This window comes from Marmota flaviventris, chromosome 12 (assembly GCF_047511675.1).
Source record: "Marmota flaviventris isolate mMarFla1 chromosome 12, mMarFla1.hap1, whole genome shotgun sequence".
NCBI lineage: Eukaryota > Metazoa > Chordata > Mammalia > Rodentia > Sciuridae > Marmota > Marmota flaviventris.
The window spans coordinates 14631683-14653548 of record NC_092509.1 but is presented as its reverse complement, the minus strand read 5'-3'; the positions used below and the strand labels follow the sequence as shown (position 1 = coordinate 14653548).

At 37.3% G+C, this 21866-nt stretch overlaps 1 protein-coding gene across 1 annotated transcript in view; it reads right to left on the bottom strand.

Moving 5' to 3' along the window:
* Nucleotides 1-21866, bottom strand: part of Ryr2 (ryanodine receptor 2) — a 478528-nt gene that overhangs the window by 299536 nt on the left and 157126 nt on the right. Inside the window, exons 14-16 of the mRNA XM_027947992.2 lie at nt 11124-11288; nt 6543-6664; nt 4054-4237 (exon numbers count right to left, since the gene is read on the bottom strand). Coding sequence (XP_027803793.2) covers nt 4054-4237; nt 6543-6664; nt 11124-11288 — 471 coding nt within the window. The remainder of the gene's footprint in view (nt 1-4053; nt 4238-6542; nt 6665-11123; nt 11289-21866) is intronic.

Below are 21866 nucleotides of genomic sequence, written 5' to 3'. Positions count from 1 at the left end.
CCTAAAAAAGACCCACACTATTATCATAGGGGAAGAGAAATCAATTCTAAAACATACATAAAATTCAACCCAGGAATACATGAAAAATGAATAAACAAAGTAACACATTATCTTCTCAAGTTCATAATTCACCAGCAAATATCAATGATATTGAAATGGATGAAATATCATAAAGAATTCAAAAGAATGGTTATAAAAATGATCAGTGAACTCCAAAAAAACACAAATAAGAACCAAAAAATTAGGAAGTTAATAAAGTGATAAATTCTATAAGGAGCTACACATTTTTAAAAAAGAACCAAATAGAAATCTTGGAAATGAAAGAAACAATAAATCAAATAAAACGTTCATTTATCTCCCTGTTAGAGTAGACCATGCTGAAGACAGAATCTCAGAGCTCGAAGACAAAGTGCCAGCCTTAAACATTCGGACAGTATTATAGGAAGGAAAATAAGTAACCATGATAGGGATATAGAAGAACTCTGGAACATTAAGAGACCAAATTTGAGAATCATCAGAATTAAAGTGGGTTATGAGATATAGCGAATGGCATGGATAACCATTAAATAATAACAGAAAAATTTCCAACCTTGACAATGAGATGGATATCCAAATACAGAACCCCAAACAGTCAAGATCAAACAACTAAAAATTTTCTCCATAATGCATTGTAATTAAAATACCTAAAATAAAGAGAAAGAATAGAATTTTAGAAGCCTCAAGAGAAAAATGTCAGGTGACATTTAGAGGCAAGCCAATTAGAATTATTTCTGATTTCTCAGCATAAACTCAAAAATTCAGGAATGCTTAGAATGATGTGTCCCATGCTCTGAAAGAAAAAAGCTGTCAAACAAGATTGCTATATCCAGAAAACCATCCCTCAAAATCAAAAAAGAAATAAAGACCTTCTAAGATAAGCAAAAACTAAAAGTATTCATGACCACTAGGCCAGCACTGCAGAAAATACTTACAGAAATATTCCATGCAGCAGGAATAAAAAACTAACTCTAGAGCTCACAAATGAACAAATCTCATTGGAAGAGTAGTTAAGCAAATGAGAAATAGGACAAAATTAAGCATAAGAAATAAATCAAAATGGCAAGAATTAATAAACATCTCTCTGTAATAATATTGAATGTAAATGGTCTCAACTCTCCAATAAAAGGTATAGGCTGGTAGACTGGATTATAAAACAAGACATAACTATATGCTATTTGCAAGACACATCCCTTACAGGCAAAGACAGCCACAGACTGAAAGTGAAAGGATGGAATACCATGTGAAGAGAGTCTGAACACCAGCAGAACTAGCCATTTTCATATCCAATAAAACAGAATTCAAGTGAAAATTAATTAGAAAGTATCAGGAAGGTCATTTCACACTGATAAAGGAACCAAACAGAAATCTTGAAATGAAAGACACATTGGAGAAAAGATAGCCTTTAAAACAAATGCTTCTGGGAAAGCTGGGCATCCACACATAGAAAAATGAGACTAGATGCTTCTCTCTCACCCTGCATAAAAGTCAACTCAAAATGCATCAAAGACCTCAGAATTGAACCAGAAATTGCGGAACTCCTGGAAGAAAATGTAGCATCAACACTCCAACATATAAGAAGAGGCAAAGATTTTCTCAACAGGGCCTCTAAAGCTCAGGAAATACATTAATAAATTATATGGCATCAAATTAAAGATTCTGCAAAGCAAAGGAAAATTAAGAATAGGAAAAGAAAGCCTACTGAATCAAAGATCTTTTCCACCTGTTCCTTAGACAGGGGATTAATACTTAGAATATATTAAGAATTCAAAAAACTTATAAAAAAATTAATAAACATAAAAAAATTATTAAACATAAAAAAGAACTAAGTTTTCTGAAAAAAAGAAAAAGGGTCAACAAATATATGAAAAAATGCTCAGCATCATTAACAATTTGGGACACGCAAATCAAAACTACACTGATATTTAATCGCACTCCAGTTAGAATAGCAGTCATCAAAAATACAAACAATAATAAATGCTGGAGAGGTTGTGGAGAAAAATAAACATGTTGACACTGTTGGCGGGATTGTAAATTAGTATAACACTATGGAAATCAGTATAGAGATTTGTCAAAAGACTAGGAACAGAATTACCTATGACCCGCTATACCACTACTGGTATTTACCCTAAAAATTCAAAGTCGGCACACTATAGGCAAACCCATGTTTATACCAGCACAAATCATAATAGCCAATCAGGGAACCAGACTAGGTGTTCATTAATGGATGAATAGATTAAGAGAATGTGAAACAAACAAACACACACACAGACACACACACACAATGTAGTTTTATTTATCCATAAAGAAAAATGAAAGTATATCATTAGCAGAAAAATGGATGAAACTTGAGAAAATTATGTTATGTGAAATAAGTCAAATTCATAAAGCCAATATTAGTATGTTTTCTCTCACATGTGAGCAAAAGAGGAAAAAGGAAAAGAAAGGTGGAGGTGATCTCATTAATATCAAAGGGAGATGGATAGAGTAGAAGATACAAACCAAGGCAGGGAAGAGGGGAGGGAAAGGGAATACTGGGGAGTGATACTGGCCAATTTATGTTATTTTATCTTGTGCATGTGTGAATATGTAACAAATACCACCATTAAGTAAAACTATAATGCACCAATAAAAAGATAAAATAGACCATAAAAATTTTATTATACAATTCCGTAAGAAGCAATCTAAATTTAAAAATATGCGTTTATTATTATTCCTAGATCAAGGTTTTCAAAATGAGGTGAAGCACATGAAAGGAAAAGCTATAAACAAATGACTAATTAAATGAGCTTGATTTCATGCAGACAGTTTAAGAGGTGGCACAGACCTAAAAACATTTCTAGGTCCTATCCAGACTGTCTCATATGAGAAACCGAAGAAGGAAAACAAAAGTCACCTAATCCTAGGTGAGGTCAATAATATTTAAATCAACATTTAAAATTTAGGTTCAATTCTTTCAGAAAGTGAATAAACAGTGCAATAACTTGGCATATATAAAGTTAAAAGCTGCAATACATTACTCCACAGAGGTGGGAGTGATCTCATTAGTTTGTGTTGACTTTTTTTTTTTTTTTTTGCTTTCATACTAAAGTGGTCTCTGTTACATTATTTCTTTCTTACATATAGTAGGAAAAAAAAATCTCAAAACCTCATGTCACTTTCAAATGTCAGAAAACTGCTTTATAACTCAAAAACAGCTTTAGGGATTATGGGCACTCAGCAATGTCCTCTAATCTTTTTTCTTAGATACTTTTGCAAACATATATTTTGTCATAGAAAAAAGGACTGTTCCTCATCCGGGAACACAGAGAACAACATCCAGCATTGCTGACCTCCAGGTGTTCCTGTCAACCCTGATAGCCTCCCCAGAAGCTCTGAAATGTGAGGTACCAGCTTGACACAACATCGGGACATTCGCCCTCTCACTCACTTGGTCCTGTTATTCTGTTTATAAAGTATGGTTCACCAACTCTTTAGCAGTGGAAGTTCGGTGAAATAAAATCAGACATAGAAATTTAATTTATGCCTTTCAAAACAGTTTGGGGTGCCTGTTCCCACGGGGAGCCCAGAACTCAGCTTCCTCCTGGAGGTGTAGGCAATCTCAGTGCAGGTTCCCTCTGTACACAGAGCTCTTGTGGTCCTGATGCATCACTTGCAAGAAGCCCCCAGGCCCCTGCAGAGGCCCTTGATGCTTTCCAATGCCTTCGTTTTGATTAAGGTTCTGTATTTATGTAACCAACTTGAAGCAAACCACAGTGCTCACAAGTGGCCAGTTGAGGCCTGAGATAATGGTACATGTCCCTTCCCAGGGGAGTGGCAAGTTTCATCCTGCAAAATTAACACTCACTGACAGAGAAATAAAAGTAATGACCATGCACCTCCCAGGCGTGCTTCCCTGTGCATTAGCATACCTGCTGCCCTCCACCTCAAAGTGGAAAAATACAGAATTCAAGAAGAATTTTCCCCACCAAGAAGTTGTCTTCCCAAGAAAACAAAAGAAGAAATGGGCAGACTCACCTCTTCCTGGAAGAGGTTCTGCCGATTCTTCAGGGCACGCAGCCTGTTCTGCTTGTCCTCGTGCTCCAAGTGCTCATCGGGCGGGTGGAAGTAGCCAATGAGGTCCTGCAGACTCAGGCTCACAGACTCGATGGGTAGGTCAACCGCTGGAGCCTTCGCTTTCTTGCTGAGAGCATCCAGGCCTCTGAAATCACAGAAAACATCTGTCTGTCGCTGACCTCGGATTTTAAGTTACTGTCTTTTGACAGATAAATTCACAGAGTTACTCACTCCCTCCACTACTGTGAAAAGCATATGGAAGAAAGGGCCTCCTGTTCCTCCAGCAGCAGGATAAACACATTCATTAGCAACCCCGCCTGAAGCCTCTCACCTAAAGGCACAGGGCCAAAGCTGACAGAACTAATGGTCAAAATATTTAGAAACCAACAGACTTCATTTTAAAGCACTATGTACTTTAAGGCTTGAAGCCGCATCTTCCAGATTCATAATCCTGACATTTGCTTGTTGTTTATTTTTAAAGAAGAATTCTTTCAAGTACTGTGATCACTGACACCAGTTTCTATACTGTCTAATTCTTAGCAGTTAAAAAAAAATATATTCTATTGATGTCAATTCAAAAAATCTGCATATTGACTGGTAAATTACATATTAAAATGCTTTTCTATTATCCAAAAGGAATGCTTTTAAATGCTTTCAAATCTGAAGATTAAATTAAGAAAGAAGACTAAGATGTATTTTTATAATCTTTGAAGCAAAACACTAGTGATAGGAATGTGATAATTTGTTGAGTTTACTGAGATTCTCAGTTTTAAAGCTCACAGCTTTGAATGTGTCTGGAAAGCATGTTAAAACATGATGCTTTTAAATCAAAATTATTCCAAGGTAAAATGTTTATTTAAAAACACACACACACACACACACACACACACAAAAGATACCATGAAAAAAATAGGAGATTAGCACTGCTCTAGTTGATACAGTAAGATTCATTAGTCATAACAAAATGCAGTGTGCAAAAATACTCAGTCTTGCTCTCTGCATCAACAAAATTGTCTGTCAATACATTCCTGCAAAGAAATATTTGTGATTGAATTTTTCTGATGACATCAAAACATATTTTATAAATAATAAAAGGCTTATTAGTAAGAATTAGCTTTGAACTTTATAATGCTCAAAACATGTAAAATGTATCATCATTTACATGAAGATAAGTTATCATTTTGCAATACTGAACTTCCCCCTTTATCAGTAAAAATAATAAAACTGCAACTATTCTAAAGTTTTTGAGTGAAATCCCATATTAATTTTGTCAATAGAATTTATCTACTCCCCAGTTTCATCATTTTCATAGATTTTTCTACTTATTACAAGAAGTACCATATAGAATAATCCAATTAATATAATACAAACAACAGATACAATATTAACATGACACTTACCCCCTCTCTTAAGTGTCTAAGCCTTACTCCATCTGATGAAGTTTAAGGTTTAAATGAGGCAGAGAGATGAAATAAACACTAGGGATACTCTGAGGCTGCATGCTATGCACATTCTTCAATCATACAGATGCCTTCCCAACACACACACACACACACACAGTGGGATGGTTTATAAAAGAAGCAGATAATCATTAAACGAATAGTAATATAATATTGGGCAGGAAAGACCTTACATTGGAAAGTCAAAAATGGTTAATTCAGATACTATGAGAAAAGACTTTAAAATTCTTTCCCACAGTAATACATTGTAGGAAGTATTTGCAAGTTATATAATACAAGAAATAACCTCATAGAAACATTAATAACAGAATCAACAAAAGGAGAAATGTAATCAATAAACATAAAATATATCCATTCCCAAAATTTACAAGAGCAAATTTTAAAAAACAAGATACGTGTACAAATTTGTAAGAATGTATACCTTGCTAACATCTTCTTTATATTGATTTATCTGTATATATAAAATCTGCATATTTTAAGAAAATTTTCCTCTAATCAAATATGCAAATTTAAAGAGAGATATGATATCCATCCTGTACAGGTCACATGGTGTACTGATATATCTATATCGTTAGCAGAAAACACTTTGGCCACGTTTGATGAGTGTGTGGATATAGATCTGTTTCAATCATTAGGTGGAAAAATCAGTTATTACAAGGATCACTATTTTTTAATGTAGTTTGAAACCCATCCAGCATCTAGGCTTCATTATTCCCTCTGTAAAAGGGAATTAAGTCAGTCTAGTACAAACACAAGTTGCAGAGTAATCCCGACCTGTAGCTCTCAATTACAAATTACATGCACAACTTCTAAAAACACGTCCTTTATCCTTCATTGAAAAAAGAAACATATGATTGTCTAGAGCATTTTGTATTTTGTTCTGCTGACCTCCCTCATTGTATATTTACATTTTGGAATTGTGTACTCATAAACCCAGAAAGAAAATGAAAACAAAACATCAAACCACCATGACAACAAAAGCAAAAGCACCTTATAAATCTATTGAAAAGGAAGACAGTGCTCCGGATGACTCGGGCTGTGCGTGATTCTTCATGCTGAGATCTGGACAAGTTTAAGCCATCGTCCATGTGGCCTTCATGGTGCATAATAGCCTGTAAGAAAGCAGAAGTGATGCCTTATTCCCAATGTCTCCTTCCCACGCCAGCATGAAGATGATGTGCTCTGAAACTGCTGAGCAGAAACAGCAAACAGAATCATGAGGTAGGTGGAGGCATCCAGATGCCATCATGTTCCGATTAAATAACACACACAGGTCCCTGTACACACTAGCCTTCAATATATTCATTCAGTTATCGTTTTACAGAATGAGTCAATAAATATTGAGTTGAATGAAACAAGAGGGCATTTCCACAAATGATCTCTGGCCTCAGCAAACTGAACAAGAGGCAAAGGGGAGATTACGCACTGCATCCCACTCCTGCAGCGTCACTGGCTACACAGGAGCTCCCAAGAGACTGACCAAGCCCTGAGCAATGCTTCCCAAGCCTCGAAGTTCAAAACTGAGTATTTTTATTAGCTTCTCTGTTAGGCTCTCTGTTTTTAACTTTCTATGAACAGATAACATTAGGAGAGGTAAGTGCAAAAATCCTAAGTGAACAGCTCAGTTAATTTTACGGAGTGAGCCCTCATGTGTAACCAACGTCCAATCAGGAAGAAAAACACCAGCCAGAGCAATTTAAAGGCCCGCTCCATACTCCAAGATCCCTCCTGCCCCATCTTTGCAGTGCCCACCACCTTCTAGACTCCACAGCTCAGCTCAGTTGTGCCTGTGTGTGAGCAGAACCACACAGCATGTGCTCCTAAAAGGGAGCCCCACTTCAGGAGACACTTCCAGCAAAGTAGCACATGAACTGAAATTAGTGTTACAACTAAAATTACTAAGAAGCAAGTAAAGAGGAATTCCCAACACCAAACTCAATGAGATAAAGATGATTTGCAGTCAAAGGCAAGATTATGGCCAGGCTCAATGGTGCACACCTGTAATCCCAGCTATCCAGGAGCCTGAGGCAGGAAAATGGCAAGTTGGAGACCAGCTTCAGCAACTCAGTGAGACTCTGTCTCAAAATGAAAAGGAAAAAGAACGAGGGATGGGCTCAGGGGTAGGGCATTTGCCTAGTATGTGCCAGGTGTCGGATTTGATCCCCGGCATAACAAAGACACACAAAAAACACACAATACACACACAGACAAGATTATACCCTTCCATGCCTTCATTAAAAAGGAATTACTAAAATAATAGAGCTCATTACTCATTCTAAGACTTTAATAAAAACAAAACCAAATAAAGTGAAAAAGTGGAATTAATGAAGATAAAAAGGGGAATTAATGATCTAGAAATAAAGCACTAGAAAGGATGAATAAACACAAAATTTGATTCTTTGAGAAGACAAATAAACCTCTCACTAACCAAACTAAAAATAAAATAGAAAGCAAAACCAAAGAAGATGGGAAATTAATTACAATTATAAAATACTGTGTGCAATTCTACAGCAGGGAAAAAAAGATGACGACGACTGGGTATTCCAGAGGAAAAGGATGGATTCATGGCAAATGGAGCAGGCCTTTAAATTGCTCTGGTGTTTTTCTTCCTAATTGGACGTTGGTTACACATGAGGGCTCACTCCATAAAATTAACTGAGCTGTTCACTTAGGATTTTTTGCACTTACCTCTCGTAATGTTATTTGTTCATAGAAAGTTGAAGAATAATCAGTGTAGCCAGGCAGGGGCACAGGCACCTGTGGTCCCAATTACCCAGGAGGCTGAGGCAGTGGGATGACTTGGGCCAAGGAGTCAAGAGCAACCAGGGCAACATAACATGACTTCCTCTCAAAAAGGAGGAAGACAAAAAGAAAAATCAAAAGGATTCTCTCCAACTAAGGTAGAAAGTTAGACAAATGTCTGTAGAAAAAACTTAGATGATTTGTTTCGATTTTTGAAAGATCTTAGGACTCCATGGTTTCACAGGTGAGTTCTGATAAACCTTCAAAGAACAGACACTTCTGATGGTAGACCTATGTAGACACAGGGTTGGCTAACTACAGCTCACCCATGTGAGAGACAGAGAGTGTGTGAGTGTTAGAGTGTGAGTGTTTGAGTGTGTGTGGCAGAAGGGGTTTTTTGGGTAGAAGGGATTGAACCCAAGGGCGCTTAACCACTGAGGTACATCCCCCAGCCCTTTCTATTTTTTGAGATAGTGATGTCCTAAGCAACTTAGTGAGACTCTAAATTGCTGAAGCTACGTTTAAACTTGTGATCTTCTTGCCTCAGCCTCCAGAGCCACTGGAATTACAGGCATATACCACTGTGCCCACCTCAGCATCTGTTTTGATGAAGCCATTTTTACATTTTTAATAGGTGAAAAAAGACGAAAGAAGAATGACACTTCATAACATATGAAAATGGTATGAAACGCCAATGTAATTATCCATAAATAAGTTAACTTTCCTTATGAATATATATATTCAACAATTCTGAATAAAATAAATACATACAAATCTAGTAGGATTTCAAAATAATAACACTAGTCAAGTACAGCTTATTCTATGTAGGAATTTTTCAAAAATTCGATGTCTGTGACTTATTCATCAATGAACTAAAGAACACTAAAATGTGATTTAAAAAAAATTAAGTTGTTGATAGACATTTTATTTATTTATTTATATGTGATGCTGAGAATCGAACCCAGTGCCTCACACATGCCAGGCAAGTGCACTACCGCTGAGCCACAGCCCTAGCCCTAAAATGTGATTTTTATCTCCTTTGATAAAATTCAGCAATAATTGCTATTTTTTTTAAAAGCTAAATAAAATCAGAACAGCAAGAGACTTTTTAAAAGCTAAGTAAAATCAGAATACAAGAGACTACTTAAATATAAAAATAATGTCAGTTGTCCTAAGGATGCAAAACCTGTGACTTCTGTGAAACAGGAGTAAATAGATTGTGCGGCCAAAGAGGCAGGGGCAATTTGGGAGGGAACGCTGGGCAACTCTCCTGGGAAACCATCAGGGAAATGGAAATGTTCCACATGAAGGTGTGTGGCAGGTAGCACCAGTGCAACCATCTGTCAAAACGCTACAGCTAAGTTTTGATGAGCAACATACAGAAAGTTTACCCCTACTAGCTGAAAACGAGGAACAGTCACAAGCTACTATGAAGTGGCAGAAGCCTGGAAGTGCCACAGAAACAACGACAGCATTGTTGATGGTGAACAATGGATCATGCACGGTGCTACTTCTCTGCTTGTTACACTCTTTGCCTTGTATTTAAATTTTCCAAAAGTCCTACACCACCCAGGTTCAACAGTAGGACCTAAGAAATGCTTCATATACACTGAATCCCTACAAACAGGTACATTAGTTATGAGGCTAGATCAAAGAACTCAAAAACAAGTGATCATCTCAAGGGAACTGGATGAGGACCTACACCCCAAACCCTGAGGGAAGTTCCCCAGAACACACCGAGCCAGACCCAGCAACGCAGCTTCAGACTCCCTCCCTTCAGTACGATCACAGCAACAGCAAGTGACCTATTAGTGTGTATATAGATGGTGATTCATAAATCTACTGAAAGTAAAAATGCCCGCCTCACTGAATCCTTTCTTTCCAAGGTCTCACATTTCTAGAAATGACATGTCTTGTTATTTGGTTCTACGCAACATGCTCCATGTCAAATATAAAAACGTGAGCAGTCTACTACCACAAATTCCGCTGGGACTCCCAGATGAGGACACCCCTGTAGCCTAGGAAATGCAATAGCAAAAGGAGAGCCTATAACATTTAATAAGTTATATACAAACATTATGAGAACAGAGAGGAGGGTGTAGGGGATCTGTGAGACAGGGAGAACTTCCAAAATGATCTTCACGGTTAACCCCGAGAACGGACAGGAGTTGGGCAGACATAAGTTTCAAAGTACTCCCAACAGCAAAGGGACAGATATGTAAAAGCCTTGGATTTTTGAGGGACTGCAAGGAGTGCTTTTGTCAGGAACAGTCTGGGAAAACTGAGTACCACATCTAGAAATTGGCTAAAGAACAGGAAAATGGGAGCAGCCAAAAAAGTGACTCATGTACCGAGGAGAGGTCAGTGACATATTCAATAGCAGCATGGACAGAGAGTAAAGGGAATTAGGAAAACCACACTGGAATCCAGAATTCAGTGCATATATTCACTAAATATTTAAAATGCATGAATTCTATAACCCTGTATCAGTGGTGAGACAGAAAGTAGTTGACCTAAGAAAACCAGACTCTACTGTGATAGGATTTTTTAGGGTTACATAGGCTAAAAAATTACAATTTATTACTAGTTCACTTTCTCCACCGTTTGCTCCCATTTTTAAAAATGTGCAGATGGGGTTGCGTGCATTGGCAAGCAGCTTGATGTAGAGCCTCACTTGGCTGTGACAGTAAAGCATATGGTGGGACCTGACCTTCAGTATGTAAAGTAATGAACTTTAGCAGGTGGCTGAAAGGGCTCGCTGCCTCTTTTGGTCTTGTGTTTGTGTTTCCTGTTCACAGTACAATGATAACTGTTTTCATGCAGTCCTACCTTACGTTGTATGGACCCCATTCTCACGGATTTCACATCCACTGACTGGTAGGTAAGCCACAGGCCCGTGTCCACGTGTTGTATGTAGCATACTGAGTCACCGTATTTTATCTCAGATGTTCCCATGCCATCAACCTCTTTCCTCACCCCCACGTCAAGCTTTTCCTGAGAAGAGACAGAAGAAGTGATCAGCACACATTTAGAGAATACTGCTCTGTATCCACAGGACTTTGCCTTATTGTAAATGCTCCTTGAAAAATCCAGCCTCTGAAGTCCCTGAAAAAACAGCAGTCAAATATTCTTGCAGTTCAAGCTCTATTAAAAATCAGAGTGGGAAACTACAAAAATTAATAACATGTTCTTAAATTGTTCACAATGGCAGAAAATTATTTTGGCTATAACATGAAACTTTATTTTGTTTAACAGTAAATATCAAGGCAGAGATCTTAAAATGAGCAACTGAGGCTAATGTTCTTCCTAGGTTTACCCCCACACACATTATTGGTGGCTAACAGCATAGGTTAAGGGTTGGGAAAATTGAGTTTTGTGTCCAATCTCTGTCACTTATTACCTCTAGGACTTAATAAGTTAGCTAGAATTTTTAAACCTGTTTTCTTCTCTATAAATAGAATTAAAGTAACTTGCTTAAGGATCAAAACAAAACAAATGAGATAACATATAAAATTTTTAGCATAAAATAAGCACTTTAATAATCCTTTGACACAATAGCTAAGCTATGGAACCAACCTAGGTGCTCTTCAACAGATGGATAAAGAAAATGTGGTACATATACACAATGATATTACTCAGCCATAAAGAAAAAATGAGATTATGACATTTGCTGGTAATTGGATGGAACTAGAGACTATCGTGCTAAGTGAAATAAGCCAATCCCAAAAAAAATCAAAGGCCAAATGTTCTCTCTGATATGTGGATGCTGACTCACAATAGGTAGGGGGGCACAGGGAGGAGTGGAGGTTCACTGGATTGGACAGGGTAGAATGGGGGGAATGGGGTAATGGGATTAGTAAAGACAGTAGAATAAATCAGACATAACTTGCCCATGTTCATATATGAATACACGACCAGTGAAACTCCACATCGTGTACAACCTAAAAATGGAAAGTTATACTCCACATACATATGATATGTCAAATACACTCTACTGTCATGTGTAACTAAAAATAAAAAAAATTTTAAACTAAGCTTTGAACCAGGACAACGGTGATGATGATGTTGATGAGCTTATTAATGACAGCCATCACTTCCCATGACATAAAGCCAAATTTTAACCTAGTTTTACAAGGTCTTCGCTGGTAAAGGGGCTCATCTTTAGGAACTCACTCAGCCTTAAAGTTCCGCAATGTCCTTAAGACAACAGTGAAAAAGCCTAATGCACCTCCTTTCGGTGGTTTCTTATCCTTTTTTCCTTTAGTCTAACATTCCTTGCTAAATTTGCTTTAAGTTTCTGCCGGGTCTTTGGTTATTTGATTTCTTTTTGAAATTACCTAAGTTACACAAAAGTTTTTCAAGACTAGAATCAAAATATGTGCATTATACAAAAGAGAAACAGTTCAAAAAACTTTGACAGGTTATTAATATCATTTCTGTTCATTAATAATAACAAATGATCCTGAAGTGATTATAAAAACTCCAAATTAAAACTGAGTTGAAATTATCAAAACAGAAAGGTTAGGGTCATCTAAGAAAATACACAATTATCAATTTAGTTGACTGTGCAAATAATTTAGAACACTATTCTAAGGATCTTCAATAAAACAGGTAATAAACCAGTCTAATTTCAGTCTATCAAATGAGATGAAGTACTAATCTACTTATACTAACCCTGTCATCAGAAAAATTAAATTCTGGGGAAAATACAACAATATAATTATCTCTTCAGAAGAAAACAATGAACCTCTGGAAATTTTTTTTTTAATCTGAGGAAATGACTATTTATGGGCTTACAGATTGTGTTGTGAGAAGTCACACAGTCATTAATTGTGAAGTTATATTTTGTTTGCTTTTTATTGAAGTGGTTACCATCACTCTGTGGACTTCAAGTCTTAATTATGAAATTTCAGGATGACTGTCTAAATAGTTACTCCGCACTATTAAACTGGTCACTCTGAACTCGCAAGGACTGCTGAAGGGACTTTAGTAGAAGGAATTGGGATCATTTACTGGAGCTTTAGCATAGGAGATATTCAAGTGAAAATCATCTAATGCTTTGAACACCCATAAACACAATACGGCATGAACCAAAAATATTGTACATGGTCAAGCTAACAGAAAATGAGCCTGAAAGAAGAGAAATGAAGTCAAGATCAAGCAAGTCATGACCTCACTGAAACTCTGCACTAGCTGCCTGTCTCTAGAATAGTGGTCCTGACCACATATCAGCTTCTCAGTGTTATCTTCTTTTGAGCTGACCTGCTCGGAGAAACCATGGAGTGGAGCTGCATGGATCTTCCCAGGGATAGCTACAATGAAATTTGAAAAATAAATTTAAAAGACTTTCAGAATCTATTGAAAGGCACCCGAGAGGGACCAAAAGCAGGGACAAACTAGAGAGTTAACAGCACCTAGCCTGACAAATAAGTGGCTGCCTTTAACTCAAGCATGCCCTGCCCAATTCTCCTGCCATTCAGTCAGAAGGAAGCTGTTGTCCTTGCTTCACATGTCAAGGGACACCTCAGGACTCACAAGCAGCCAGAAAATTAGACTAAGTCCTCAACCAAAGAGGCATCCGAAAAAAATCTTCTTATAAAGTTCATGCAAATTCTTGCTGAGCACTAAATGATGCATGCTCAGGCGGCGTCCAGGACAGCGGCAGCAGATAGAAAGAACTGAGCAGAAATATGAGCAACTGCTTTGACAGAGAGAAACTGGAGTTTCAGCCCAACAAGGTTAAAGACTTGCAAAGCTAGAAGAACCACTCAGAAAAATACATAAATACGTTTCAGAGTCCCTACAATACATCATTTCTAATATCCAATACACTGTCAAAAATAAGTAGAGGTTAAAAAACAGAAGAACGAAAGAAAGAAAACATGTATTACAACACACACACACACACACACACACACACACACAGCACTAGAAATCAATGCCCCCTATATCTTACAATTAGCAAAGGCTTCAAATCAACTTGTGTGAATATGAAATATGTTCAAGGGCATAAAAGAAAATATATGCAAAATGCATAAGCACTTAAATGATCTCTGCCAGAAAACACAAGTTATATGAAAAAAAGAAGAAATGATACAGCAAAATTGACATACAAAACTTAGTTAGAGCAATATGACCTCAGACTGGAATTGTATGACAAAACATCAATTAAGTGGAAACTAGACAAATAGAAATTTTCCAATATGACTAAATTGCAACTAAAAGCGCTCTAGCTTAAGTACTGTGACACTAAATGGTAACATCCCTCAAAAGACTTTGTGAAATTTAATTCCCATCCCTTCTGTGATCATTCAAGGAAATGCCAAGATTCTCCCTGTTATCTTGACATTTGTTACACCTATACATTTTTGCCTGTAAACATAATGTAACAATCATGAGGACCCTGAAAACATTCAAAGATAAAGCAGTTCTTTTCAACAGAGCCTAAAATTATTGCAAAAGCTGTTGTTTCTCCTGAGAGATTTCTTTGGATAGATGTTTCCTCTGGATTCACATATTCTCATGAATACTGTACCTCTACTCTCAGGGCAATGTTGGTAATTCACTAAAATTGCTACATATGCTCAGGACCAGTTCAGTGCCGGTAAATGCCAGGTTCTCAGTGAAGACCTAATGAACATATTCTTTCCGATTTCCCACAGAAAATGTGCTAACAAACTGCTCCCAAGATGAGCACTCTTGAATTCCTGGAAAATCTAATTCTCAAATGAACATCAAAAAGGTTCCAGAAGTAAAAGAGATTGGCCTGAAAAATACCAAGTGAGATTTTGGCCTTTGGTATACTAAACTGACTTATTATGAAGCCAAAGCTATTTATGGACAATAAAACTAGGCTCATCAGGAAACTAAAATTCTTAAGTTTATATTCTAAGTACCCACATCAAGCTTAAAGAATTTTTCTAGTATTAGCTGAAATCACCCTTAAATCTACCCAGATTATTCCATAAGGTGTTAGATAAGAAAAATATCTAATGTACTTAGATGATGGAGTTTGGTTTATTGTTTGTTTTTGACATGTTTCCTTAACAAATAATGTTTAAATTCAGAAAAAAATTAAAAGGCCAAAAATATTTTTTTCATTTTCTCTTTTTTCATGTCACACTGTAGCACATAATAGTTGTTCATTGTGAAATGAGTCTAAACATTTAGGAAGATCATAGAGATCACTGGGACTGACCAGCTCAGCCAGGCTGCACCCCGCCCAGGCAGAAATGCCTGGGTACATCTTGATCCCCGGGAATTCTGAAATCTCAGAAACATTCTCCTGGGTAGGCTTGTGGAAACAAGAGATTTAGCTGGCTGGGAAGGTCTGGGAGGGGCTCCACAATGGCAAGGACATAGGCCAGGGGAGCAGCCTGGAACCTTATACATGCCCTGCCCTGGGTGTGGGCGGGGCCAGTGAGGTGCTGAACATCACTACTGTGAGTACTCATGGCAAAGATGAAGGAATCCTTCAGATGCACCTCAGATCCTACTCAGCTGACTTTGAGGCAATGACTTTATCCTGGGTGGGTGACAATTAAAAAGTGAGACCTATAAAAAGGGTTAGTCTGAGCAGGAGACTAAAGACATCTAGGGCCCAGGGCCACTCTGCTCTTGATCTTCCTTCCCGACGCAGAAGGTTACAGCAAGATCACACTCAGGTTTACTACCATTAAAAACCTGTAACTGGACTTCTGTATTTTCTGGAAAACCATAAATACTATTATTTACTATTATTTTATCAATATCTCTTCTGAAAAAGTTAGTGAACATTTCTTTAGAATTTAATTATAATAAAAAGTTCATTTCATTGACAATTTTGTTTAGCTACTATGATAAGAAAAAAACAAAAATTAATGTATTTTTAGTTATATAATCACTGGATCACTGAAGAATTCTAATGACAAGTAAGCAGGTTATCTTCTCTATCAGTTGTCATTATTGTTAAGACTTTAATTTCTTACCAAAGATGGCTCATCTTTATTACCCAAGTTCAAAGTTTAGATCTTCCTCAGAGTTTATCTAAGCTTCAGTTTCCTCAAATGCATGATGAAAATGAAAAAGCATCTGGGCAAGGCACAGTGGTGCACATCTGTAATCCTAACATCTTAGGAGGTTGAGGCAGGAGGATTCTAAGTTAAAAGCCAGCCTCAGCAACTTAGGGAGTCCCTCAGCAACTTAGTAAGACCCTGTCACAAATGTGGCTTAGTGGTTAAGCACTGAATTCAGTCCCTGGCATCAAAAAATAAAAAAATAAAAACAAAGCATCTCCACACTCCACTGGTGTATGCTAGGATTAAATGAGATAATGCATAAAGAGTGCTTAACACATAGTTTAGCACATAATTGTTAAGCCTAATTTTCATTGTGTTAGAGTGTATGTTTTAAACATCTTACACATTTTCTGAACCAAGAAAAAAAATCCACAATAAAAATAACATGCTAGGAATTACATCCTAAAAATGTTCTTATCTATTTTTGCTGTTTGCTATATAATCCTTGTGATCCTATTGGCAGTCAGTCTCCTTGGAGGTTGTTATTTCAACATTTCAATGGCAGAAGACTTCCATTCATGGTGTACCAGGGAGGGTAGACTGGAGGAAACCCTCTGCAGAAGAATATTCCACTGATATTTCAAGCTTAAAAAAAAACCCTACATCTTGGGGTTTGATACATATGTGAGTCACAAGATCCACGGTATGATTAAAACAAACATTTGAAGACATTTTAGAGTGCTGGTTAAAAGTCCTAGAAGAAGTGGAAAACATGCTTCAGAAAATACACATTTAAGAAATCACATTCTTCTTTATGTAGAATTTTAGGAGAGATTGTAATGTAGGTTACATTATTACTATTTCCTATAGATTCACTTTCTTCTGAACAGATATGATTGTCAGCAATGGTTGGTTTGTCAAATCCAGAATTGGAGATTAGGTACTGAATGTTTATATCAGTGTCAAAGATGTCCCAGAGACAATCAAGGGTAATGGTCCTCTCATCAACTCGCAGCATGGGCTCTTAAACAGATTCTCACCCACAAATGTTAAATCAGAATGGTATTCATGGTCTGTAAAATTGTAGGGACATACTTTCAAGGAAGACTCAAATATCAGACACGCAGAAAGTCAACGAAGGTGCAGGGTTTCACCCGAGTTAATTTTCATTTCAGAATTTCCAAAGTTGTACCCTGAGCCCAGGACAAAAGCTGCTATTTTCAACTATGAAAAGTTTACCCTTTCATCAATAATGAAAACTTGATTTGCAATACAGAAATTACAGACATCAGGTAATTTGTAAACTTAAATATTCCTGGGTCTAAGATACCAAAAGAAAGAGTCTTTGCCTTCAAGAAGTGAGTCCTCATTCTTTCCACTGGAAATAGACAAGCAATATGAACAGATGGGGCTCCCAGAGAAAGAAAGCAACAGATACACTTGAGTGAACCCAACGTTAAAGAACAGGAGCCAGGACTGCATGTGACCACTGTTAACAAATGGATGGTTAAACTGTCTAAAGCAACAGTTTTTTCCTGAAATGTTGACAGTGTGAAAACTTTACTTTTATTCTGTTTCAGTTGGCTTTAAGTTCAATGTTTCTTTATTATAAAAGATAAAGCAGAAAATACTTTTCAGCATGAATGAACTTTAATTGCAATTGGCTTCCTTCCAACTAAAATAATCAACACCATTAATTACTTCTTACTTTTTCATAAATGTCTATGTATGTGAGTATATTTTTACACTTTAATTTCTGCACCATTTGTTTTTTCCTGGGATACCCATTCATATTTTTACTTATTTTAATAAAGAAAACTAATCTATCAAAATGTGGTATGTTAACACCAGCACATGTTCCAAGACTCTGCAATAGAATTTTAACTCTTTACTAATATCAATATTTTCTGCCAATCAAAATTAGGTAAAATATTACACAAGAATCAAACACAAACTGATTTTTCCTCTAAGCTATCACATACAGAATTATGGAAAATAAAGATACAAGAGAAGATGACACCACTCTACTTTAGACTAACAAATGGGAATCTGCATCACTGACTCTAAACGACAGTCCTGGGAACCAGGAATAATTATGAGCAAAGGTCATTTTTAAAATTCATGTGTCACAAAAACCAGAGGTTGGCCTGGTTGGATGGATGCTAACCTAGATTAGAGCTTAAGACCTAACTCAAGCAGAATTCAGAACTTGGAAGCCAACATGGAAAGACCCTCCTGCCCTTCTTGTTCCCGGGAGAGACAGAGAAACAGAAAGAGAAAGACGGGGAGGATACAGCGTGGAGTCTCTCTGTAGCACTGCCACTCACGGAAAAATAAGGAACTTCTTTCTACTCCCAGCTGAACGTATTTATGTCCAGTTTGAGAATAAATTCTGATAAGTTCATACACCTATAATGTGCTTCACACATTGCTCTTGATTTTATTTTTGTCTATATGTTATGATTAGAAGCTCATTTGAAATTGAGGATGTGAGGAATATATGCACAAGATGCATGTATATTTAACATATATAAAATGCCTGAGGTCATTTGAGGTGTACTCTAAACTGTTATGTCACATCCTAGAAGAGCATCCAAGGCTGGTGCCCTGGGGGACTCGGCCGGAGGCACAGGGAGGTCATCTGCTTACAGAAGTCATGTGAGTCCTCATACTAAAGGAAGCCAATTTCTAAAATACATCTCCTGTGGAATGTTTCACTCACTGGAACATAAACATGATAACATGCTTTTAAAACAGTAGGTTGAATGGCAAAAGAGATCGACTCAGCCACAGTATACAGGATTGGAGGCAACTGAGTTGTATCTTTCCAAATTGACAAAACCTGAACTCTACCTATTGATGAGTTTGCACAGAAGCAACAACTCTCTTACCCTGCTGCTTGGCATGAATCCTGTATGCATTTTGAATAGTACCCGGCTGTGTGCCTTAAGTATTACAGATACCACAGTGAAAGTGCCACACCCTTACCCTGCCCTATGGGAGCTCCCAGAATCAAGGGTCCTGAGCATCTTCACACTGTTCGACTAAACAGCTCAACTTCCAAAAAAGGGAATAGTCAACACTACAAGGAAGTATTTAGAGATAAAAATATTCTCTTTACAAGAAAAAATGAGCTAAATACTCAAGTATTAGGAGATGGCTCAACCAATTATCAGAAATCTTTGTAATGGAATGTTAAATTATGGTCAAAATTCTACTAAAAAATGAATGTAGTGGTACATCATATTTTATTAAATAAAAATCAGACCCAACACAGTATGTAGTTGACCCTACTTAGCATTAACACACAAACAAATATGCCATGAGTTGCAATGCTCACACAGAGGTGTACCTGAATGGTGGACTGTAAATTATTTAAAATTTCCCCTTTCCACATCATTGTATCATCTTTTAAACTTTTCTATAATGTCTATGTTAAATATAGAATATAAAACAATTTTTTTAAAGAAATAATAAGTTACTGTCTCTACCTCAAGAAAAAAAAATTATCACCTAATCTGCTAGTGATCCTAAAAATAAAATTTTACTGTAATTTTTGCAGTAAAACATCTTCCTCAATTTCGCCTCCACCCTCTATGCTCAACCTGTTGACATGTGCAGTCACCTTCACCAACTGAGGACAGCCTACACGGCAAATTCCTATGACCGGCATGTGCCAAGGTGTCAGGAATGCAGGGCCAGGCAGGAAATAAGCCTGGGAACACTAAGAGCATACTTAAAGACACACACAGATCTTGGTCTGACTTGGCCCCATGTCAGCTTCCAGAATCAGAGTCCCTGAGTGGAAACCACAGAGGGACCTGGACAGTACAGAGAATTAGAACACAAACTCTAAAACTGACAGAGCATTAGGAGAGAGAGTCAGGAGAAGAATGTGTCAAACATGATTGCTTTGGGCAAAATATATCAAGAACTACCAAATATTCACAGTTCTTGAGTCAGTATTTGCATTTCTAGGAAACCATCCTAAAGAAATTAAAAGTGTGCCCAAAATTTATGTCCCAGAAAGTCAGGGCAATTGGTGACATTTCTCTAATTGATTTTGACATTATAAAAGATACATATCCATCATGATGGGGAAAAAAGGGCTTACTTTTTTGAAATTAAACAAAAGAAGTCTCCCTATTCTCAAATTCTCATGCAGTGTCCCTTTTGATCCATCTCAAGTATTTGAAGTTAAGAGATGGTACCTCTCCCCACAGCTGTTGTGTAACTACATACCAACATGTGGAAGGATTTATTTTATATTAAAGTAAGATTTGAAATACCCACATTACATTACAGCTTGCTTTCACTCCACAGTATTTTCATGAATAACTTTCCGGATCAATATATTCTGACAGCTAATACCAGCTAATGTTATAACATACTTTGTGTTAAACATTTGAGTCTTTTCTAGTTTGGGGTTATGACAAAGAATGATACAATTAATTTGTCCATGCATTTCTACCTACATGTTTTACTTTATTTCTATAAGATAAAACCCATTTCTCATTTAAAAAAAATGGACTACTGATCAAAAGCTATCTATAGTAAGAAGAGTTTGAAATATGTTAATATACTCTGCTCTTTTGTATTTGTGTTGCATTTACAGAGCCTAGCTGCTGTTATTCCAAAAGTATCTGTTTTCATCAGGGAAGATTCAGATTGTACCAGAAAAAAAAATAAAGGAAGTAAGATAAACTCAGTGTTCAGCTTTTTACAGCAAAAGTAGGAACTGGAGGTCATAGTCAGATGGTATCTTCAGGCAGCAGCTCAGAGTCCACGGAGAGGTGTGGTGGCACTTCAGCTGTGTGATGCCTTGAGAGGACAAGGATATACCTCTGAGTTCCCATGGCAGTCCTTCCATCCCAGGATGAATGAGTGTTCCAGCCAGCCCAGGAGTCCAGGCTGGGAGCTATGGACTGGTTGTCTGCTCCAACCCTGCTGGGTGCTTGGGGGCAGAGTTAACTTGTGTTCACCAACTCCTCTAGGAACTGGGTATTTTCTTTCTGGACTGAGGTACTATCTAAATACACTAGCAAATCCCCGTCACTCTTACTTAGGTTAGCCCCCAGGTGTAAGGTTTTCATAGCAATGTCACCTGCACTTTCCTAATACAAACACAAGGGGCAACTCAGCCCCACACTCTGGGCTACCTCCAGGTCCACTGAAGCACCCCCTGGAGAGCCCTTCAATGGGCCCACAGGGCAAACACAAATGCACATCCCCTCTGCCACTAACCAATGGGCTCTACCAGTTTCACCCTGGAGAATAAAGACCTACACTGGCCATCTTCCCTGGAGACTTCCAGCAAACTCACAATGAGAGGCATCTTCTGGCACCCGAGGACTCCAGAGCAGGAGTAGTAAGAGAAAGGCATAAAGGAAGAGTAAGTAGGCCCCCATCTTTTCAGTCACTTCTGGTCTCCCCACAACTTACCAGGCTTTTAGTGTTACTTCTGAGAGTTAAAATATATGTGCCAAAACATGTAAAACTATAAATTATTATACAACTGTAGAAACAAGCTAAATGTACAATAAAGGATAATAAATAAATTATAGAGCATGCCTAT